This window comes from Trachemys scripta, chromosome 2 (assembly GCF_013100865.1).
Source record: "Trachemys scripta elegans isolate TJP31775 chromosome 2, CAS_Tse_1.0, whole genome shotgun sequence".
Lineage (NCBI taxonomy): Eukaryota > Metazoa > Chordata > Testudines > Emydidae > Trachemys > Trachemys scripta.
The window spans coordinates 77014937-77039885 of record NC_048299.1 but is presented as its reverse complement, the minus strand read 5'-3'; the positions used below and the strand labels follow the sequence as shown (position 1 = coordinate 77039885).

The 24949-nt window shown below is 40.8% G+C and overlaps 1 protein-coding gene across 2 annotated transcripts in view; it reads left to right on the top strand.

Moving 5' to 3' along the window:
* Positions 1–1005: 1005 nt before the first annotated feature.
* ACAD11 (acyl-CoA dehydrogenase family member 11) overlaps positions 1006–24949 on the top strand; it is a 56617-nt gene continuing 32673 nt past the window's right edge. Inside the window, exons 1-13 of one of the 2 annotated variants that reach the window (XM_034760927.1) lie at positions 1006–1195; positions 6782–6881; positions 8961–9086; positions 10799–10960; positions 13113–13277; positions 14278–14425; positions 15009–15130; positions 15928–16034; positions 16427–16553; positions 19002–19079; positions 21664–21802; positions 21906–22013; positions 23765–23863. In XM_034760927.1, coding sequence (XP_034616818.1) covers positions 1059–1195; positions 6782–6881; positions 8961–9086; positions 10799–10960; positions 13113–13277; positions 14278–14425; positions 15009–15130; positions 15928–16034; positions 16427–16553; positions 19002–19079; positions 21664–21802; positions 21906–22013; positions 23765–23863 — 1618 coding nt within the window. In that variant the 5' untranslated portion in view covers positions 1006–1058. The remainder of the gene's footprint in view (positions 1196–6781; positions 6882–8960; positions 9087–10798; positions 10961–13112; positions 13278–14277; positions 14426–15008; positions 15131–15927; positions 16035–16426; positions 16554–19001; positions 19080–21663; positions 21803–21905; positions 22014–23764; positions 23864–24949) is intronic. The other variant, XM_034760928.1, reaches the window with a different exon arrangement.

The window sequence follows — 24949 nt, the reverse complement described above, 5'->3', positions numbered from 1 at the left end:
CTAAAAAATAAAGAGATTTTACAAAAGAATACATTTTGGGTTCTTTATATTTGTCTTCTGGTTTTTGAGACTTTAAGGTTCAAATTTTCAATGCTTTCAGGCCAACCATGAGGGCTAGAAACTTCCATTTTTAAGTGAAGGCCCCAATTCTTATGCAACCACTTGACTCCGGAATTTGGAAGTTTAAAGAAAAACCCAAATATAGCAAGATTTGTGATAAAAATCAGGATAATGTCACAACATCATTTTCATTTAAACATCACACAGCATGCTTAAAAGCTGATGTTTCAACACGGTTTTCACTCACTGTTGTGAGATGGTTCCGAAGAAGTGGGCTGTAGTCCACGAAAGCTTATGCCCTAATAAATTTGTTAGTCTCTAAGGTGCCACAAGTACTCCTGTTCTTTTTGCGGATACAGACAAACACGGCTGCTACTCTGAAACCATCACAACATGATTGCTGTGATGCAGCTGTGAGTTAAAAGTCACCTTGTGGTTGTCTGTGATACATTGCAACCAGGTTGTCAATGTGATTGCACGTGAAATGCTCTGGCCAGAGCTAGGGTTGGAATCTTCTAAACCTGAATCAAAACAAACAAAAAGACCGAAGTGTTCACATTTCATACTAAATCGTCACTTTTTTTTTTTCCAAATCAGCTCTACAGTTGGTCGTAAAACTTGCAAATGTGGCTGTGACAACATTTGGCTGTGACATACACATAGGTGCCAGCACCTGTGTCTGCCTGTCTGTCAGCCACACTCCTGGCATCTCTGAGAAGTGGTGAAGGAGCTAATTTTGCTTTCACTGCCGCTTGCCGACCTACTCCCTGGCACTGCAGAACTGGCCAGACCCCTTCACCCTGCATCGCCGAACTTCAAGCAACTTACTCGAGCCTTGCCCACGGGGGAGGGTCCCCCAGGCAAGGGGACTGTCTGCGCCAATAGCGTACGCCGGGCGAGGGGTGCCGCCTGGCGTAGGTCAGGGGAAGGGGGTGTGGTTACGCTGCTAGCGTACATGCGCTGGGTGGGCTTGGCAGCAGCGCTGAGAGGGGCTGAAGATGGCAGCTGAGCCTGGCACTACAGCGGTGAGGGAGCAGCACAGGTTTGACCAGGGAGCCCTGGAGAAATACCTCTCCCGCCATTTGGCCGGGTTTCCTGTGCACCCCCCCGAAGCGCTGACAGCCAGGCAGTACAGGTAACCCTGCAGGCGGGGACGGTCTCCCCACTCCCGTGCTGCGGCTGCCTCTCCCCATTGCTCGCCCAGGACAAATCACAGCGGTCGCTGCTGGCCTGACGCTGGGGCAGCGAGTCATGACACCAGAACAGGGACAGTGAGAGGTGCTAAGGGAGCCTTGCTTGCACAATCTCTTCGAGAAAATTAGCCCTGGAAACCTGGGATGGGCAGGAGAGCTGGGCCGCCTGTCCCTAGATTGTGGCTTCTTCTGATGGCACAAATGTCTGTGTCTCAGCGGTTGCCCGTGTAAGATTGTGAGGGCACTGCCACTGTGTGAAGCGAGCTATCATTTAGGTCAGTGGTTCTCAACCCTGGGGGTACTCAGAGGTCTTCCAGGGGGTACATCAACTTATCTAGGTATCTGCCTGGTTTTACAACAGGCTACATAAAAAGAACTAGCGAAGTCAGTACAAACTAACATTTCATACAGACAAATGAGAAAGTAAGCGATTTTTTCAGTAATAATTTTTGTATTTTTATGTCTGATATTTTAAGCAAGTAGTTTTTAAGTGAGGTGAAACTTGGGGTATGCAAGACAAATCAGACTCCTGAAAGGGGTACAGTAGTCTGGAAGGGTTGAGAACTACTGATTTAGGTAGCCCTAAGAATGACTTTGGCAGCTGTGAATGTTGTTTGTGGTAGATAGGGTCATCCTTCAAAATATGAAATAAAGATAAAAATAATAATTATCCTAGAAATGCTGGGAAGGATGATCACCCGTAAGGGAGGCAAAGTGCCTAGTTTTTGGTATCTTACCTGTTTTTAGTGCATCCATCACCTTAGTGTCTATGATAGGCAGATTACAGATGTTGTCAAAGTTTATCAGTTAAATACATGTATTGAACAGAGCCAGAGGTGTGTGTTGTACTGCACTGAGCTCATTGTGCAGTTAAATGGGACAACAAGGAAAATCATGACTACATGTTACGGTAATGCAGAAACAAAATATTGTAACTTCTGTTATCAATAAAAAGAACAGGAGTACTGTGGCACCTTAGAGACTAACAAATTTATTAGAGCATAAGCTTTCGTGGACTACAGCCCAATTCTGTTATCAATGTGAAAGTTCACCAGTTACAAAACATGTTATTGAGTTCAAAGTTTATTTACTGTAAAACAGCAACCTATCCTGTTGGGCACAAATTCAATGTGATAAACAGTATTTGCTTTAAGGACAAATTCTTTGATGAACTCTTTTATGATTAACTCTGAGTGATGGGGCCTTTGGGGTTCTCTCCTGTTCTATGGCTTGAAGAAAGGGACCAGATAAATTAGCACATGTGTGATCTAAAACAAAATACTTGTAAAAAGTGAGTTAAGTCTTCTTTATTGGATCTCAAAAAAGTGAGAGGTGACAATATACCAAAAAATTGGAAATACTGGTAATCTCATTATAAAACCGCTAGTGGCTTTTTCCTCCCCAAGAACATGACATCACAAGACCATGAGTCTAAGAATGTGACATTAAAATATAATTTTTTATAATACTGAAGACTGTATGATTACATCTACTATAGCAGAATAGACAAAATAGATTTATGTCCTTTGTAAATTTAAATGTCTTGTATCAACCTAACTCTGTAGTGTAGACCAGACTGTAGACATTTAGGAGAATAAATGTAATTGACTTGCAATGCGATGCAGTTTTCTAAGCACCTAAGTCATTTCTAAAAATGGAACAAGGGCTCCTAAGTCAATTAGGCACTTTTGAAAATGTTACTGTGACAGAATGCACCCCTGTGTTCACACCCCACACACTATTATAATAATCTTTGTACAAAATATGCCTTGTAAGGAATCATTTGAAAACTAATAACTTGCTGGTCAATAACATTATGGTGAAATGTGTGTAGCAACATTATATGTAAAGTTATGAGTATAAGATGAAATCATGACTGAAGTATGTTTGCCAGACGAGTCTGGGATGTGAGGAAGCCTGTTTTCCCAAGACAAAGGCAAGTTGAGGTGTCATCAAAGTCAGGTGACACCCCTAGTCAGGTGTCATCAAAGCTGATGGGCCATCACCTAACAGGTGGCCATTATTTGGCAAGGGAAGAGGGCAGGAACAAAGAGATCTACATTTTCGCCAACAACAGCATACACAAGTGAAAAGAAACAGCATGAAGCCTCCTTCCTCCATCAGACTGCATGTCTCCATGCTCTCAGCGAGAAAGAATTCTAACTAGGGGTCACACTCAGGAAAGTGCTTTTCAAAAGGTGACTCAACTATAAAAGTGAGGGGCAAAAACATCCCAAGTTATCTTTTCCTGTCCCTCGGTCTCTTGCATCTAAGAGGACCTTGGGAGCAGATTCTTACCTGAAACTTTGTCAGCAATGCCACTGAAAACCTGTGGTAAGAATGTCACTTTGAATAAAGTCTAGTTTGTTAAGTTTAGTACTAGAAAACATTTTATCTTTATTTTTCTTGTAAACATTTTTTATTTGATGCCTTAATACTTGTACTCACTTAACACCTATCTCTTTGTAATTAAATAAACTTGTTTTATTGTTTAATCTAAACAAATCCAGTGTTGTGAACTGTATGGGCAATTCCATTGAAAGTGGCAAATTGTTGTATATTGACCCCTTAGAAAGGCAAAGGACCTAATATATCTGGACTATGCATTAGAGGGCTTGACAGTGCAGAGCAGACATGTTTTGGGAAAATCTGGGAGTGGGTTGGGGTAATTCTGCATATGGTAACCAAGGCTGGTGGAAGCCAGAGTGTAACTGGTATGTACTGACAGGTTGTAGGTGTCAAAGCTGCTGAACCAAGGCAGTAGCTGTAGACAAAACTCCAGGTGTGATCTGCTTGCTGGCAGGCTGTTTGTGAGTGACCCAAGTTGGAAGCTACCTCCGCAAAGCATTATGAGACCCCCAAGGTTGCAGGGCAGTGGTGAAACAGCCCCTCAATAGTACTGGATTGCAACCCGGAATGTCATAGTTACCCATGACATAATAAAGAGGGTAGCAAGATAGTAGGCGGAGGGTTTAGGGAAGAAGAAGAAGGGTAACCAGAATTATGACATGGTTATTTGGCAAGCATAGCATGGAGGAGCAAATATATTTATTTTAAACAAAATAAATTGATGTTTTAGTCATCTAATATCTCATAGGGGTTGGTGCAGAGTGAATCTTAAGGAGGAACTTGAATGAGAAGAAGGTAGTGGATCAATCCAGGGCATTGAAGGTGAGGACTAAAAGTTGGAACCTGATATGGTGGAGAAAGAGGAGTCCCTGAAGGGATTTAAAGGGGGAGGGTCCCTCTGGTTACATTGTTTGGTAATAAATATGATATTAAGATTGGAGGTGTGACTTAATAGCATACTTCCCAATTTCAGTATTCATCTTTAAAAAACTCCCCAGTTGCCTCAGGCAGTGCCTTAGGGACAGATCACGCACTGGATGAGTATGAGCAGACCTTTGTGCCCATATAGATCAACATGGGCTTCACTGGGGCTCAGTGCTAATGCAAAAGTCCACCTGCTTGGATTCCATCACAGGATTGGGGCCTTGATTAGAGAACTATCTCAATGTGTGCTGTATTCAAGATATGACCTGTTGTCACGGATGTACAGGATCTGTGCTGTGTCTTGGCCTTTAGGCAGTCTTCTGGGAGTATCCCTTTATATGCCAGAACGCCAATGGATCACACTTGTCCACAAGGGTTGGTCACTTGGCCTCAACTCCTCTGATACCTGGCCTCTGGGCTCTAACACTCCACTTTCTCATCATGAGCCCTGAACAGTTGAGTCCCAACTGAGGGAGATTCCTGTTCAGAAACTTTTACCCCTAAATATACATCTGCAGCAAGACTAGGCAGCCTTTTCAAAACAGAGTAGGGTTTATTAATCAACTGGAATATAGCACCGGGAACTCCTTAGGTTAGTGTAGAGAAGCAAAGGTTAAGACAGTTCAGACTGGCCACAGTTAGGGCTTGTACACACTAGCGCTTACTTTGAAACAGTTTGTCGCTCAGGGTTGTGAAAAAGCTGCCCCTCTGAGCAACATAAGTTACACTGACCTAAGCACTGATGTGGACAGCGCTATGTCCATGGGAGACACTCTCCCACTGATCTAACTACTGCCACTCAGGGAGGTGGAGTAATTATGCTGATGGGAGAGCTCTCTCTGGTCGGCATAAAGCGTCTGTACTAGCAGCGCTACAGCAGGACAGTCGCACCACTGTAGTGATTCTAGTGTAGACTAGCCCTTAAAATTCCACCAAGCCAGGTTGCTCTAGTGCCCATCTTGGCTTTCTCTGTCTATCAATCCCAAGTGAGAACTGCGGTGTCTCTGTCAGCCCAGTTCTTACTGCAGATTCCTGTCACCTCCAGTACTTCCACTTGAAAACCATGCTGAGTTTCCATGTCCAGCCTGCCTGAGCATCCTGCTGTTAAGTGTCAATCATTTAGTCACTGGGGTTCCCATTGTTTTTTGTGGATCTTCCATTGATATGTGTTGATTCCAGCCAGCACTTGATGGCTCATTCAAATCATCCCAGACAGTTATCTGGCACCAGGGCCATCCCTAGCTATTCTGGGGCCCTATGCTGCCTCCCTGTGGGGGGGAGGCAGGCTTCCGTGGGGGGAGGGCTGGCTTGGGGGCAGGGGGAACCACCCCCCAGCACTCACCAGCAGCATGGCTGGAGCTGGGTCCCTGCACTTCCCGCTGCTGGTGAGTGCAGGCCCGGCCCTGCTGCAGTCCTCAGGGGTGGGAAGAGGTGGGGCGGGGGCGGAGCAGGGCAAGGGCTTTGGGGAAAGGGTGGAGTGGGGGCGGGGCTGGGGCGGAGCATGGGTAGAGGGGTCTGGGGAAGAGGTGAGGTAGGGGCTGGAGCAGTACACAGCTGCGCAGGGCACCAGGAAATTTGGTGCCCCAAGTTTCCTGGTGCCCTACGCAGCTGCGTACTTTGCGTATGGGTAAGGACGGCCCTGCCTGGCACAAATATCTTATACCTTTTCTCTGTTCCAAGGGAAGCATTTTACCCCTTCTGGACCCACAAAGTAACAATACTAAGCCAAAGGGTCAACTGCCATAAGTATCATTCATAAAGTGTTACAGAAAATACCCATTTCTGTCACATCTATTGTAAGCAAAGGAAGTTTATGCACTACTGTAAAAAATATTAATCTATTTTCCTTAATCCAGGTTGGTAAATTTTCAAGGCTACTACTTTTCATCCAAGAATCTAAGTGAGCTTTGAAAACATTAACTGATCTTCACAACATCGTTGTGGATGTTACCTCCTTTCTACAGAAGAGTAAACAGAGGCATAGAATAACTGTGACTTTTCCAAAGTCAAACAGGAAACATGTGGCAGAGCTGGGAATAGAGCCCATGATTACCGACTTTCTGAACTGTCCTCTGCTGATTTGTAAGATTGTATGTTTAAAAGAACACCCTTGAGATGAATTCCCTAATTGTACCTGGACATCCTCTTCAGCCCAAACAATGATGTGCACTTTTCCAATTTGGAGTTGCTGTTATTCTTGCTATTAAATGTTTGCAACTTTGTTTCTTAGTAATTCATTTCTTGTTTCTCTGTAGCTCAGGCCAGTCCAATCCAACCTTTTACTTGCAGAAGGGTTTTAAGACATATGTGCTTAGGAAGAAGCCTCATGGCCCTCTTCTGCCTAAAGCTCACCAGGTGAGTAACAAATTCCTTGGCAAACTATAAATGTATTTCATAGTTCATGTGCTAAAATTACATAACTGTGAGGAACAAATGTTTTAATTTAAGGACAGAGCCAAATGGCTCACAAATACCTTGGCTAAATTATCTTCATTCTAAAGGTTTCTGACCCAGTTGTAAATATGAAAGAAAAACTGGCTTTGTATACTTTTTATGGATTTTATTACACATTAATAAATAAGCAAACTTAAAGTTAATCAAACTTATCACCAAGCTAACTACTATAAACTACTATAAACACTTACTAGACTAAGAATTAGACAGTACATTATCAAATCAAGCTCACAATTAGAATTAATAATGATATGAACTGAGTCACCAATTAATCAAGTCATCAAAGTAATACAATAATCAAATCATAAGTAAGGCTCAGATTTTGTCACGGATATTTTTAGAAAAAATCAGGGACAGGTCAAGGGCAACAAACAAAAATTCACAAACACCCATGACCTGTCTCTGATTTTTACTAAAAATATCCCTGACAAAATGTGGAGAGAGGAGGGTCTAGCACCTATAGCAGCTGGGGGCTCTGGGGTCCCCTTGCCCCCTGCAGCAGCTGGGGGCTCTGGGGTCCCCCCTGCCACGGCTGAGCCCATGTAGGGTCCCCTCGCTGCCCACTGTGGCTGGGCAGCCTGGAGGTTTTCTCCCCACTGCAGCTGGGTAGCTCCTGGGGGCCCACCGCCAACCGTGGCTGAGAGCTGCGGGCAGAAAATGTCACGGAGGTCTCTGGAAGTCACAGATTCTGTGACCTCCATGACATAATCGTAACCTTGATCATAAAACTACTACAGCACATGATCAATTTTTACAAATAGAGAAACTTGAGGAGGCAGCCACCTGCTTAGCTCTGACCGCCAGTTACGGGGTCTTGCTCATGGCAAGGTAATCTATTGAACTGGTTGAATGTTTCAGAATCAGAACCAAACTTGTTTACCTCTCAGCCCTTGAAGCAATATTTAGACTCCTTCCAAAGTTCCTGTGTGCTTAGTGACTATACTGATCACTCCCTCTCTGGTTTAATTACCCAGTCTTTGATACAACAGCAGTCGACAGCTCTTACTTCTCCTGTAGAGTAGTGTGGTATTGCTGACACCCCTCACTGTTCAGGGCAACAGTCTAAGTTTAAAGCAGGACTGCCTAGAACTTGAATTAGGAAATAATTAATGTTGCTTACTACAAATGAACTCACATATGCATGCAATCATTTAAACACACATGTGCACACCTCAGAAGTGTTAGAGAATAATAATAATGGGGGCATCACCACCCAAGAAAAAGGGGGAAATACTTAAGGAAAAAGATGCATTCTTCGGCTTGTGTGGTCTTTGGCGTCTCATTGCACAGTCAGGACTGCAGATCAGGGGATTGGGTGATGTCATGTCTGGTCCATAACTCGGTGCTGGCAAAGTCTTCTGGGCACTTAGGCCAGCATAGTCTGTAGTGGTCTTTGTCTTTAGTTGGCTGGTACAGATGGCACCAATTCATTAGAAGGCCTTGATATGTTGATGGCTATAACTTCCCTTGCCCACACTTATACATCTCACACATCTCCGTATTTCCTCCTTTCGCATTTCTTAAAACAAATGTATAGGCTGCTTTGCAACTGTCACATGACCCCTATACTGACAAGGAACTGGGGAACTAACAGTTAGTTGCTTTAACTGGCTGAAGGGTTGTCTTGCTCTTAGCAACTTTAACCCAGAGACAGAGCTGCTCTAGATGTTGTTAATATAAATCTGATTGAAGATAAAGAAAATTAAAGTTTATACCAGGCCCATCTCTCAAGGGGGCTATTTCCCTCGCGCAACTATTGGCATAAAAATTTAAGTGTTGAATGTTAGAAATATTAGAAAATGCAATTAATTATTCAAATGCACACACCAGTAGCAGTGTTCTGTACTGCATACATAATCCAGCGCTTGGTGTTTAGTAGGGCACAGTGTTATATTCTGTGTATATGTAAAATAAATTTAATTAAATGCGTTTGAAGAATTTGAACATTATTCTGTACCTACCATACTATATCCTTCTTAGGTTGATAGAGAATATCATGTGCAGAAAGCATTATTTGCAGCTGGATTTCCAGTCCCTGAGCCCCTACTGTATTGCAGTGATGTTTCTGTGATTGGAACTGAATTTTATGTGATGGAACATGTACAGGTTAGTCAATACATGTTGTAGTTTTTTGTTTTGTTTTCTTTTTGGTTTTATTTCCATTGCAAGTGGCTTTAAAATAGCTAACATTTTATGTGTTGAAATAAGAACCTTGATAAAATTTTTCAATCTTGGGTGCCTAGAATAGGACTCCTAAGCCCCATTTTAGGCACCTAAATAAAAATGCTTGTTTGTTTTTTTTTCCAGAGGTGCAGATCACCAATAGCCCCAATTTACTTCAGTTTTTTTAGGATTTATTTCTCGCTCGCAGGGTCATGTGTTTGGCTCACCATTCAACATGATCTTCTCAGGATGGTTGTCAGGCAGGATTACTGGTGTGAAAACCCTAGACTTATTAGGGGGAGCTGGTCCGGCTTTAAGGTTGGGTAACTGTTCTCCATCCCAGGCCCTCAACGTTTCTGGGTCCACAGTGTTTTTTTGAAAGAACTGATGAATGCATTAGCCAACTGTTCTTCAAAAGCTAACAGAGTTCTAGTTCAGGCAGCAACTATAGGAATATAGGGCCGGTCTATGGACCACCTGTACATAGGTCACAGAGGTGCCTCTTATTTACGCTGGGGACTCCTCAGATTCAGAACACTAATGTCTGTGAAGGAAACCTCCAAACCACATGCTTCCAATGTTCTATATTTTATTAACTAATCTAAATAAGCAAAAGCATAAACTATCTGTAAACAAATCAAATGACAAGAAAGTGGGTTAATATCAAATCATCAGGTTGTGTGTTCAGTTTAGGAGACAGATGAGTTGGGTGTTTGTTTGTTTTGTTAACCATGTTCTAATACTGCTTCCAATTAGATTAACTTTGAAAAACTTCCATCTTTGCTTTGGAACATTTATAAAGTTGGAATTTTCTCTGTCTTGTCTCGAGCAAGAAGTTTCTTTTTAATAAATCTAGTTCCCTTAGCATTTATTTTTTCCCCAAGCATGTAAGTTCACACTTGACTAAATTGGATAGCTCAGTTGCTTTTTTTTTTTTTTCATTACTACAGTCCAAGATTTTAGAAAGTAGAACAGAACTTGATGAAACACGTATGTTGACTAAACAGTATCATCTAATGCTTCAGTAAATTCTGTTCTTTCACAATTAATTGGCAAAAATTAACCTAGTCAGTGCATTAGCTGTGTACATTTATTTAAACCATAAACTAGCTGGAAATGAGTGGGTTTAGAGAAAAATTTGTCTAGTCTTTCCTTTTTTCCACATCAAAGGGCCCACAACAGAGGCAAATGATAGCCCCTCCTTCTCTCCCTCTCCCCCCAAAAAAGTAAGTGGATTACTTTAAACTATTTTTGAAATGTGAAAAATCCTTATTAAACTAGAGCTTATCATTTCGTTTTTCAATTTATACACTGAATTATTTTGATTCAGAATATTTGAGATGGACCCAAGAAATACAATCTGGATTTCACACACCTCAGAGTTTGAGGGTGTCTGGTTCTAGAGTTCTAGTTCAGGATCTACAAGATATATATTAAATTCACTGCTCAGGGAGATCCTGTGAGATTGGTAGTTTTTGGATTTCAGTGAGCAAGAGTGCCTTGACCTTCCTGGACAAGAAACAAATGGGCGAGGAAGAGATTACTGACGCAGTGACTGTTAATACATCATATGCATCTTGTGCTGTTGAGCTGTGTGACCTTTCCCTCCCCTCCTCCTTCCATCCAACCAAATATCTGATTTATGATGTCTTTAGGGTCGCATATTCCGAGACCTCACACTACCTGAAGTCAGTCCAGCAGAGCGATCTGCTTTGTATGTTGCTATGATAGAAACCCTGGCCCGGTTGCACTCATTCAGTTTGCATTCATTGGGTCTCCAAGGATATGGCAGAGGACCAGGATACTGTAGGAGGCAGGTAATGGTCTCAAAAGCCACTTACTTTGTAATACCCTTGAATGTTTCATTTGTATTCATTTGGTTACAACACTTTATATCAATGTCTTTAAAAATAACGAACATCTTTAAGCTACTCAAGATTTTGGCTTTACCTAGTATCTTATAATTAGTTCAATTACTCTATATGTTATTGTGTTGATAAACACATTGATAAAGTCTATGGTCCTATTATCATCCTGTAGTATCCATTCACCTGTGTCACATCTCCAGATCTGGAATTACACGTGCAGTGGGATTTATATTTGAAATACAACAAAGATTAGGTCTATCTTTCAGTGTCCTTTCCACTTCCCAGAGGGTATTTAGTACAGATTTAAAGCTAATGAGCTACTCAGGGTATAACAACACTGTCAAAATCCAGAAGCAGGAATAGCACTCCCAAGATTAATTTTCATGAATTTGAATCACCTGTGCCAGTTGATATAGGGACTTGCTTTGTCCCTTTTAGAACAAGCTGGAAAGGATCTTAATCATGTATTCCCAGTGGGTCAGAATCTGATATGTTACACCAGTATAAATCAAGAATAACTTCAGGGGAGTTGCTGCGGATCTGTAGTGGTGCAGCCTAGGTCAGAATCTGGTCCTAAGTTGTTTTTCAGAGAAAGTTTACTGAGCTTCAGAAATTGAATCTGTATGTGACTATTTCTTTTTGTTTTAGTGTGAAGATGTGGAAGTATCAAAGCTTATTCAACAGTATTTCTGAGGAGTTGATCCATGGTGTTTGATTTTCTGTTGTGCTTACTTTTGTAGCATATAGCAAGGTTATGAAACGAAATATGCACTCAGCCTTCCACTGGTGATAGAAACAAAGGCCAAAGATTGAGAGGTGCAATTTTCTGCTATTTATTAAACCTTCTTGAATTCTCTTCTGTACCTTATTGGATCTCTAAGATAATCTAAAGGCCAAGGGCAATGAACAGAGATCAAAATAGCTTGGCTGGTATCAGAGGGGTTAAGGAAGCAGAGTCCTTTGGGTGGCTGTAATCAGAGTGAGTCACTGGAAGTGACTGAGCTCCGAGGGCTTGAAAAAACAGAGACCCATGAGCAAAGGTGAAATAAAAGCTTAGAGCAGCTAAGCAACAGACTGAAAAGTGCAGTGGGATGTGGTTTGTTAACTAAGAGCAAGTGATGCATTGGTGCAGGTGCACTGATGCAGCTGTGCCACTCTAGCGCTTTAATGAAGACACTCTAAGCCAGCAGGAGAGAGCTCTCCCATCGGCATAGTTAATCCACCTCCCTGAGAGGCGGTACCTATGTCGGTAGGAAAAGCTCTGCAGCCTACATAGCACTATCTACATAGAGGATTAGGTCGGTATAACTACGTTGCTCAAGGGTGTGGATTTTTCACACCCCTGAACGATGTAGTTATACCAATATAGGTCTGTAGTGTAGACCAGGCCTAAAACCATAGCAGTGGACATTCAAAAGGGAACATAGAGGGCAGACTGAATGGGCTGGAGCAGCTGACCATAGTGGGCTGAAGAGCTAGAGAAAACATGATAGGAATGCATATGTACAAATTATAGTAAGTGCAAATCCTTTAGATCTAGCCAGTATTTGTCTTCATTTATGGCATTTTAAATGCAATAGGGCAATAACAGAATCAAGCATATTCCTGCCAGTTACATTTCTTCACCTTAGAGTTCTAATTCTCAGGCCCACAACTAGCTGCATATGAGTGTGTCCCTGCACCTGTGCATAGTTATGACTGGAACATAATGTATTATTATCTTTTAAATAAAATCAATTGGCTGTGTCAGCCTAGAGTTCCAAGAAGAGACAGAGGAAAAAAATGAATGCCAAGAAGTTTACTGGTGAATAGAAAATCTCAACAATGGCCTTTGTCTCTATTTCCAGTGGAAAAATTGACTGTGCATCATGTTTCATAACCATCTTGGCTACATATTCATAGCCATAATTATAAAAGTGAAGAGTAAGACCATCACAGAAAAGGCATGGTATATGGTGACAAATATTTTTTTCAACACCTTTGAATTATAACAAGTAAAAAGAAAGTTTGAATGGCTCGCTCCCTCAACTGTATAATGTTCTGCTTTAAAATAGCTGATGTTTGATTTCCCAGTTGTTTTACTTGTTCTTTATATTTTCAGGTTACAACTTGGAAAAAACAGTATGATGCATCTGCTCATGTAGACATTCCTGCTATGAACCAGCTGGCTGAGTGGTTAATGAACAACTTGCCAGCTGGTGATAATGAAGAAAATCTGATTCATGGAGATTTTAGAATAGATAACATCATTTTCCATCCAAGAGAGGTACCCCAAACATATACATACATATTTAATCATACTTCTTAGTTCTTGTTGTACTGTTTTCCTACCTTCATAATAGACATTGACAAGTGTTGCAGAGCACAATTTTCTTGAGATAAATTTAAAGACTGCTTAAAACAAATTCACTAACCTAACTCTGATTCATTAGACCTTCTTTTCCCTCTTCCCATTTTCACATCCCCCAGTGCAAACAATCCTGCTCCATTATTGTACTTGGAATATACAGCTCAAAAAGGGAATCATAAAATACACTTAAGAGTCAAGCATGTGCTCAAGTATCATTGATTTGCTTAAGTGCCTGATCCAAAGCCCGCTGAAGTCAATGGAAAGACTTCCACATTAACTTCAGGTGGTTTGGGATCAGGTATTATCATAGGTATTATTATTAGTATTATCATAGGGCCTGGTAGCCCTCCTCATAGACTAGGACCCCATAGTGATAGACTCTGTGCAAACACAGAGCAAAAAGGTCTAAATATATAATATGCAATCTCAGTAAAAACAAGGGAGAAGAAAAAAAAAAAACCTGTGAAAGTAAGACAGGCCCACTGACAGCAATTCCAGGCCCCAGGGCAGAACAGTCAGTGGGCCCCCGCTGGTGCCCAGCGAACTGCTGGGTGTGCTCTTCAGGCATGGCCAGGGCTTGCACATGCCTGCCTGGTCAGTGCCTTTGCTGCCGCCGGTATCACCCAGCATGTGCCTAGGAGCATAGGTGCCGACTTCCAGATTTCCCAGGAGATGCTCGACCCCCAACTCCGTCCTAGGCCCCTTCCCCTAATGCTCCATCCCCGCTCCACCTCTTCCCACCCCTGTTCCGCCCCCTCCCCGAGGGTGCCCCCTATACAACTGGTGCCTCCCTTAGTGGGGGGGCACGCTCCAAAGGGCGGGTCATGTGTCTTCTAAATGGGAAGCATGTGTGGATGTAGTTAATTTAACTTGCTTGCCTTTATCATTCATCTGATATTTTTTTTTATTTATTTAGGCTCGTGTTGTGGCAGTCCTGGACTGGGAACTTTCAACCACTGGGCATCTTTTAGCAGATTTAGCTTATACTGCTGCATTTTACTTCTGGCCTAACACAATTAAACAGTTAGGCCAAGGGGGTACCTTGAGTTTTAGAGATACTGTAGGTAATTGTAATTTTGTTGAAATTAGTTTTTTAAAAATTGATTTCTATTTAGTTTTTTATATTTATAAACCGTTGATAGACAACTATTAACCATACCATACTAAACTTGTAAATAACTTCCATAGTTTACTAACAACATGTTTATTACATTCTAGAAAACTATAGCTAGGAAATCTATATTTCAATATACTTACGTGGTTATTAATAGTATTCCTTTAAGTGAAAAGATATTTTGAATGCTATTTTTCTTAGAGACACTGCCAGAAAACTTAAGCCTAAAATTGAATCTTCATGTTAAAAGACAAGACAACAATATTATTTTTTTACTGACCCAAAAAATGTTCTGTTTATATTTGGTTGGAATATGAACAGTCCCCATTTGTGTTTGGCTCCCAAATATAACAGCATTATATTAGTGCATGAGAACCAGTATGTGACACTTACTAGTTTATTTTTGTTGTGTAAATTGAATATAGTTTGTAAGACTAAACAAGCAGGATAACTAGTAAAACGTCAATTAGAATTTAAAAACCAAGAAAGAGAAAAGTTTTGGACATGCTAAATATTCTGTATTGTTTTCCTAGGAATTCCATCACTTGAAGAATTGATTTCAATTTACTGCCGCTGCAGGGGTATTAACACAGATTTACCCAACTTGAATTTCTTTCTTGCTCTTTCATATTTTAAAATAGCTGGAATATGCCAGGTAACATTTTCATTGATACCTAATATATGTTCTTATAGTTTTATTACAAATATCTGTAGTTTGGTAATGTAGATTAAAAATGTAAAAAATATTGAAATGTTATAAAGTTGAAAAGCTTTTGTAATTTTATTTATTCTTTTAAAAGCTGTCGCGTGTTTGCTGTCTGTCACTAGTAGCTGTTTGGGCTATTGTTCCCTTTATAAAACTACTGATCAGATGATGGCTAACTTCAGAATTTTTAAAACAGACATTAGCCTTTTTTAGATTTGTTCATTTTGGATATGATCACCATGGATGCTAGATGATGGGGGGGTCCCTCAGGAAAAATCACATACACTGTCCTTTTAAACTCTGAGCATTGTGGGCCCCATCCAGTGCCTATTGAAATCAACAGAAGGGAATCCATTGACATCAGCCGGCACTAGATCAGGCCCCACGTGAACGTGTTTTTCAACTTTTATAATTATATATCTGACATTTGCACAGTAAATACTTGTCACTTGTGCTGTTGATTTTGTTGGTTGTTCTTCAGACTTGGACCATTAGTCTGTCTACAATGGAGTGAGTATTTTCTTTTTGTGTCTCAGTATCACTACTGATTGGAAAAGGATCAATGGCAGTACTAATGTATTCAAGTAAAATGCGACCAACTTTTATATTGGAACACTGACTACTTCTTTTTATTGGGAATATATGAATTTAATTTTGCCCACCACTTCACACAGATTATCTGTCATATGGGACTCCAGTTTTAAACAGATAATTAAATCATACATGTCTATTTTATTTGGTTTTAGGGTGTTTATGCTAGATATCTCCTTGGAAATTCTTCTGCAGAGAATAGTTATGAGTTCGCTGAGATGGTGAAACCCTTGGCAGAAACGGGATTACTGCTCTCAAAAAGGTAAGAGCACTTGTTGGATATGTCTATGCAGAAATAAAAAAAAAAAACCAGCTGGCCTGGGTGAACTGACTTGGGATCACAGAGCTTGGGGCTCCGTAGCCAAAAAATTGCTGTGTAGACATTTGTGCTCGGGCTGTAGTCCAAGCTGTGGGACCCTCAATCCTTGCAGCCCGAATGACTACATAGCAATTTTTCAGCCCTGCAGCCTGAGTCAGCTGACCTGGGTCTTTTATTCCTGTGTTGATATGCCCTAAAAGGCTTGGCTAACTCAGGTCAAACCTTTCACAGCTTTCTTATATATTTCTTTAAATAGTTATATATTCGTGTAAGGAAGTTTGTATTAACATCAGGAGAACCTGACCTTATTTATTTATTTTAATTTTGTTCCCTAGAACTTCTTTCACCAGTGACGCACAACCCAGCGGTACAGGAGAGCTGTTCCAGCAGACTAAAAAAGGCCAGGAGGTTCTGCTGAAGGTGAAGCGGTTCATGAAGCAGCACGTGTTTCCAGCTGAAAAGGTAGAAGCTTTTTCTTCAGGAAGTAGAGTGTGTTTGTGCAGAAATGCAGAGCTTACTTCACAGTTCACATCTTCACTTTGTTTAGGAACAGAGACAGAGCTTAATTTTGTCCAGTCAGTGATGATTGCAGATTATGACTCATTATAAATCAGTATAGCCTTGGCAACAAAATCTAACCAAAGTACAGTCTCTGAATTAGTAGTGAATGCTAAAGGAAGAATATTGAATGGAGGAAAATACTCTACTAATAACAAATACAATAGTGTCTTTCACAGTAGAGAAAAGACAGAACTCTGTTGTAGTGAGGGAGTGCAAAGGGGGTTCCTGATGTTGGACATAGATAGGCGCTATTGCGCTCTGACTAGCTCACAAACTGGAAGATGTTGACGGTCCACACAGTGTTACCATACAGGGCCTGCCTGAATCCTGGCCCAGATTCTTTCTCCTTTAGCTTTTTGAGGTTCATGGTTCTTCAGTTCCGAGGGAGTGTTGAAAGCAGGAGATTAGGAGTTGATACTTGAGTTCCCAATGTTGCTGCTGACTTAAGTGTGATCCTAGGCATGTTGCTCAGCCTCTCTCTGTATCTATTTTTTTTCTCTTCTTACAAAGTTTTTTATGATAATTAATTGTTTGTAAAGTGCTTTGAGATCGTTAGCTGAAAGTAACTATGGTATAATCATTGCCAACTATCCTTGTTTAATGTGTCATCATGACTAATCATTGCATTACAGTATGCACTGTGACTAACTCCCTTACAACAGCTCTGACCCTCAGGACAATCTGCTTGTTGGGATTAAGTCTGAAGATCCAAGCCTTCTGAAAGAAGCAGTTTTTTGACTAATACTCTACTTGGATATGCATTTTGTCCCCGTGATTGTTCTTTGCCTGCAGCGCTAAGTTGTTTACTTTCTATAGACTGGTCTCTGGTTTGGTGTGTGGGAGGTAACATGCCTTGCAGCCAGGTTAATTTGATAAAAACGTTGGTGTCCTGCTTTAGTGATGTTGTTAGAAGTTAATGTAATATTCAGTAAAGTATTTGACTGTAAGTTCCCAGGACTATAGGATGTTGCTTCTTGTGGAGTCATAATATGCTACTATGAATGTTAGAGGCTTGATTGTGTCCCAGAGGGAAGAATTGCATTGGAGGATTGTTTGTCATCCAGGAAGAAGGCTGCTGTTCTTACCCCCCCATCCTGGGTGGAATGTTAACCTTGCCCTTTTTAGAAAGGGCTATGGGAAAGGTAAAGTGCTGTTTATATCTGATATTAAGTACACTTCTGTAATATATCAACATGCCCTCAGTTCCTAGATGTGTCTGACATTAATGTAGGCTTCAAAGCTGATAGTGGAAATGGCCAGAGAGGTCCATAATTATGAAAAACAAGATAATTTCTTAATGTACCTGCTCCAGATGAGTTCTTGTTTCTGAAAGATTTTGTCAAAGGTCAAACAGCCATCTTTTGGTCACAACTAGTTTTGTTTCTCTCCAGGAAAAAACGTGTTCTAAAGAATGTCTGTTTAACTATTAAAAAAACAATATTGAAAGTTTCCTACATAAACCTTTAAAGGAAATGTATGTTTGTTTTTGATTGTTTGCTACAGCTGGGGTTGGGAAGTCAGGACTCCTGAATTCTCTTCCTGAACCTGATTCACAGTGTGGCTTTAGATAGGCCATTTAACCTTTCAGTATAATGAGTCATTTAACCTCCCAAAAGTTGTTTGAAAGTGCTTTGAGATCCCCAAATAAAAAGCACTAAAAACTGTGAAATATAATCAGTGCATAAAAAAATTAGTCTTCAAAATGTCCCATAGAGAGCAACTTTTAGCATTAGGATTGCTATGAAGGGCACAACCGTATACAGTGCTAATATCTAGTGCTCCAGATGACTGAGTACACAATGAAAAGATCATCTGTTATTTAGAGAAACAGCTGTATTCTTCATGTTTCCACTTGTTGCATACTAAAATTGGATAACTAGCTTGCATGTTGCAATATTGCACTGGTAGTACTGTAGGTGCTGTGTCATCATACATTAAGTTTTATATAGTAGTTATTATTTCATCATGGTGTCATTAATTTCATATACAATTACCCTTCAAGATCACTAGTCATGACAAGTGCTTACTCAGATCTTCAGAAAATGTTGAACTTCAAACACCGTAAGGTGTTTTAAATAGTATTGAGTCACTTTTATATCTGAAGTGAAGTGCTGTTTTGGCTAAATTTCATGAGGAGTCTTAAACCTGTTTCATATGTGTGAGACATAATCAGATTGCAATTAGGGTTTTAATTTTTTTGTTTTTAACTATTTAACATATACTCTTGTACAATAAAGATGCACTTCTAGTATTTAATAGGAATTCATTGTGGTTTGTGGAGACTGGTAAAGAGGTAGTAGAAGACACCATATATTATTACTTTTTATTGTGTGTTTGTTTGTTTTTAAGGAAGTGGTTGAGTACTATGCCAGGGATGAAAATTCACTGGACAGATGGACGAAACCTTCAGTGATTGAGAAACTGAAGGTACTACAAAGTGAATGTTTGCCTGCGTATTGCAGTGATGATGGAAATGAGGGAGTTGCTGCAATTGCCTAAGCAAATATTACCTAGAGTAGTTTACCTTTTAGATAATCATGTTTCTCTTATGCATATAAAATACAATAAGCTTTTAAAAAGGAAATGCAGTTTAAAAATACACATGGTAATACAGTATTTCCCAAGCTTTTGAAAGCTCAGGAAAACAAAACCATTTGTGCCCCTTACAATCCTGCCATATGGTGGTGCTATGATAATTGGGCCTACAGATTTACCCTAATTGTGAACTCAACTCCAAGAAGTGAGCATAATTTCAGAAGAGGTCACAATAACCCATAACAACAAATGCTGATGGGGAAAGATGCAAAAGCGAGACAGATTGAATTAGTCCAAACAAAAAAGCCTACTGATATAACTCAAGGACTGACATCAAGAGATGAGGGGAACCAGAAATCATTGAACCAAAATGATGTGTCAGAAAATAGGCCTAATTGGTGAACAAAATAAGAGGTCGGGCTGTTCCACCCATCACTCCTTTTTGGAAGAGACTTTGGGAGGAAATATTGGCTGCTGAAGTGAGATTCACCATTATAGCTATCACCCCCGCCGTCTCATGGGTCCCTGGACCTCTTCATCCTAATCCCTGAGAAATGTCCTAACCAGAGCAGGCCAGAGAGAGGGAGCCAGATGACATTGCCATCTCTGCTGGCTCTAGCTAAATCCCAATCATCACCTGCAGTGTGAGACTTTGTCTTGCCCCATCCCCCCCAAGTCCTTTTCCTTCCTTGCCTTATTTTATCTCTTTCTTAACTCTCTCCTTTTTCCTTCTGTCTGATAAGAGTCTGGCTTAGTTGGCCAAGACTGCATATTTGCCATACGTCTGAAAGCCTGTGACAGTGGCTGATAACACTGTGTGCTGTACCTGTATTTTTCCAGCAGTGAGATTGCAAGTGACTCAACATCAGAGATAGAAGATGCATTTTCTATCTTTGCTATTTCTTTTCTATGTGTCTGGCTTGTTTATCTTCTTAGGAAATGGAATCAGACATTAATAACCGCAATGCCAGCTCCAGCTTGTCTCAACTAACTTCTCTTTTCCCCAAAAAAGAAGATTTATTACTATCTTAAAAACTGTCAAACAAGGGTTATTTTTTTCTTTTAAAGACACTCTCCAGCGAAAGAGAAAGGGAATAAGGATTGTTCTTGAAATGAAAACCTTACTTTACATTCCAAATGCTTTAAATTTTTGTCCTGCTTTTCTATATCTTTTTAATAAAAGCTTAAAAGGATTTTAATGGTGTGTTTGCCAGGCTGAGGTCTCTGTATATCTAACCCTAAACCTTGTTTAAGGTTTGTTTAGCCCAGGTACTCCATCTAGACTTTTTTACGGTATGAGTGGAGTCTCAGAGCAGATTGTGTTAATCTTCATATTGGTTCTTCATCTCCTTTCTTACATGCTTTGAGCAGTGAAATAGTTAACAACAACAAAACAAAAGTTTTGCCGATGCAAGTGGCAGTGTGAACGCGGCTTTGTCCGCAGGAATGCTCTGCTGCCCGCGGGGCAAAAATGCCGACAAAGTACCAAAAAAGAGCATTTACACACACTGACTTTTAGCGACAAGGCTGTGTCGACACAGCCTTATCGCTAAAAGCTGCATAGTGTTGACAAGCCCTGAGCCTTTCCCTTCCTTCCTTCCTTCCTTCTCCCACCCCAGCACATATGCAGGCATGAGCGCGTACACACACACACACACACACACACACACACACACACACTTTAGAAAATGCTGTGCTTATACTTGAAACTGTTTTAATTGTTATGTTGACATGAATAGAATTCACATCACACATTGCTAATCTATATTCCAGTTCTCTATTTTTAATAAAGCTTAAATAAAGTATTCACAGTGTCTTTAGGGGGCACCCTGATCCCATGATAAGGGAGGCCCTGCAGCACTGTGGAGAGGGAGGGAGAGCTCCTTTCTTTCCTTGTCCTGGGATTGGAGCATACCATCACAAAACAGCATAGTCTTGTACAGGGGTGATGTGTGCCGAAACAGTTATACATCTCCTCGTTCAAATAGCATAGATTCCAAAAGCACAATAGGAAAACAATATACTACCGCACAAACCAAAACACATACATGCATGTGCACACAGTGAGTTATCGCCATTCTAGCCAGAATACTTCATGGAGCAAGCAGATTTTTTAACAGTTGTTCTTTTGAAGGAGCGTGTGGAAGCTTGGCATATGCTACCTAGGTGGTTATTCTGGGATTATGTGGCTATGTGGTAGAAGTCCTGTAGTTCAGGAGTAGGCGAAGGAAACAAAGAAAGGGAGAGAGTGTGTGAGAGAGGTTGAGAGAGATGTATACATGGAAAAAGTTAGGGAGAGCTTGAGTGTGAGGCGGAAGCCTCAATGTTATGCCAAAAAATGGAATATAGAGACTCAGGAAAGGAGAACTGTAGTTGGGACAGCAAGATTGACTGGAGGGAGGTGAGATGGTTACTGAATCAGAATGTAATCTCAGAATAAAGATTCATTGTGCGTTGCTCTTATGTCTTCTGACAGGAAATGGCCAAAGCAGAGGGTCTGTGGAACCTTTTCCTGCCAGCCATCAGTGGTCTGAGTCAGGTTGACTATGCATTAATTGCAGAGGAGACAGGAAAATGCTTCTTTGCCCCAGAAATTTTCAATTGTCATGCACCAGGTTAGCAAACCTTCCCCCCTCCCCTTCCTTAGCCACCATTTTGTGAACATTTTATGCTGTATGAACTATGTATTGCAAAAAGAAACATTCTGATTGCTCCCAGATACTGGAAACATGGAGGTCCTGCATTTGTACGGGTCTGAAGAGCAAAAGAAACAGTGGCTTGAGCCTCTTCTTCAAGGGAAAATTAGTTCTTGCTTCTGCATGACAGGTAAATGTTTCTGCAGTTGAAAACTGCCCCCCCCACCCTGTTGCATGTTTCACATCAGTGCAGAGAGGTGCAAAAACACAAGCTATTATGTGTTAATACCGTTTGCATTCCACCATTGCTTTGAACCTCTCTATGGGCTATCGACAGCCAGAGGGTCTAATTCTGCAAGATGCTAAGATCCTTAGTCCCCATAGTCACAGTAGTTGCCATTTCCCATAGTTAAGATTAATAATAATCTATTTGCTATAAGAATATCTTCACTCTTGCTTTTTTATTAATAGCCAAACAAAATTACTATGCAAACAGGACATACAGTAAACTTACCCTCCTTTGTAAAGTGCGTTGAGATCACTGATGGAACACTGTAAATATGCTAAATATGGTACCACTTCAGCAGCTAATAGTGCTTATGTAATATTTCAAATATCAATGACAGTCCATCTGCAAATCTTTCCTATGTTTGTGAAGTGTAATGTAGAAAATCAACACCAAAACATGATGCACTTCCTGTATAGCAATTGCTTATCATTCCTTTTGGGTTTACATTGTCCATTATGGCCAAAATTTTCAAACCCGGGTGCCTGAAATTATCCTCTCAGTGAAAATTGCTGGTGGTCAGCACACCTCTGGAAAAACTGGCACTTTTGATATAGGAGAGTATCTTTAGGCACCCAAGTTTGAAAATTTTGGTCCACAGGTTTAGAGCCAAATCCTGAAAAGTGCTAAGTGCCTCCTGCAAGTCAGCAGGAGTTTAAATAACAGGCTAGGATATAATACCTCTTATTGCTGTGTTCCCAAAGGAGAAGAGGTGTTTTCACCTAAGATTTGGAAGGAAATAGAATATTGATGAAGCAGACTGAAGGGAGGTTGTTCCAAACAGCAGGAGCTGCAAATGAAAGGCTGTCACTCTATCAGTGATAACATTCGGTGAAGATCTCCAAGGTCACTAGCTTTAGGAGGATGTAGAGAAAGAGAAGGACCCAGATTTTCTCCCCTGCTCTGCTCTCTTGTAGTGCAAAGGGTACAGAAAGAATCTGTCTCACCAGGTGAGAATTCCTTTGTCATGAGGGTGTTCTCAGATGGCATAGAGTTTATACAATCCCACCCTGTCCTAAAATAGGGTTTGCCTGCATCTGGCACTTACCAATTAATCCTGGGACCAGCTTGAGAATTAAGGCACCTTAACTGGCTCCCTGACTGTACCCTGTCTCCAGCAATGACTGGGATGAGCAGAAAACCTGAGCCAAGGTCTGTGAGATAAACCAGAACAAGTCCACACAGGGTTTTAAAAACAACAAATTTGACTGGCTCTTGAAATTAATAATTATTTATCCAGGGCCCTTACAATTTATCCAGTCTTACAATTAAACAGACAAATGTTATAATTAAAGCTCTAATAACTTTTTAACCCATATTTTCATAGTGAACATTACAATTGTGTTGTTTTCAAAGCAAACAGTAGCTTTCCAATGACGACACGAAAGTTTCCACATGGCCCTAATTACGACTGCATTTTGAAATGCTTGGTCCAGAAGTGTTGAGAGGTTATTAAAGAGCATAGTGTCCATGTTTTCTGCTTTAGCCTTGAATTACACTTTTTATCCCCACCTCTTTTACCTTGGCTCCAGTTTTTTATTGTATGACGTTTGTATAAACAAAACCAAAAGTAATTGTAATCCCCTCCCATAATATATGAATAATGGATCTAACTGCAAAACCATTGTATATGCTCATAAATGTGTTTTGTACAGAGCCCGATGTTGCTTCGAGTGATGCCACCAACATGGAATGCAGCATTCAGCGAGATGGAGATAGCTATGTAATCAATGGCAAGAAATGGTGGAGCAGTGGTAAGTACAGAACAATGAATTTATGCTTGAATTCCTTCTGAACATGGTGAAACAAAAATAATTTGCATTCCAGTTCTGAGAAGTTCAAGTGTCTCTTCAGTGACCAGGGTGCTGGATTGTAAAATACACCGCGACCCGATATAACACGAATTCTGATAGAACGTGGTAAAGAAGTGCTCCGGGGGGGCAGGGCTGTGCACTCCGGCGGATCAAAGCAAGTTCGATATAACGTGGTTTCACCAATAACACAGTAAGATTTTTTTGGCTCCCGAGGACAGCGGAATATCGAGGTAGAGGTGTAGTGGGGAAAGTGATATTCAGGCTTGGTTTTAATACATGAAGCCCAAACCTTAATTCTGTTAAGGATGTGTGCTGTTGTTTGTACCCTTTTACTCTTTTTTCACCCTTTTAAACCCTTCCAGAAGTTACTTAGCTGACACATTGAGCTGCACTGTACTCCTCTAATGTATCTTTCCATAAGATGATCCATGTATTTTAAGCTTTGTCCTGAGGCTTTCTTCATATTTGGCAGCTCGTGCGTGGAATGGGGGTACTATGGAGAGCTATATGGGTTCTTATTTTAAGTCATGCTTCCCTGGCTGTTTCTTTAGACTAGGCTTTGGTGCTGATGCATTAGCCCTGGTCTGAACGCTTCCTGTCTCACTTCCTAGCTAGTTTTATAAGCTGGTGCATAAATGGTGAATATCCTTGAAGCTACAGTGCAAAAACTTTTTACCAAAGCATTTAAATGAGTAACAGACTATGAATCCCAGCCTTGAGTTTTGTTCCTGCCCCCAAGTATACAATATATATGAGCATCATTTGTTGCTGTATGTATTCCCTTAGAAAACAAGATATGGTAGTTAAATGTACCAGGATATAACACATTAATTCAACTACACTTTCAACATCACTGCAAAGGTCTCAAAACCAAGGCTTATTTTGAGCCCTTGCTCTTCCTGGAGGTAGAACAAGCTGGTTCTGCCTCCCTGGACCGTGTACTCCAGGCCCTATGCCCTGCAGCTTCAACATGGATATTCTTATCTTGAGTCTCTCTATTCAGTGCTATGGGGCACAACTGCTTTC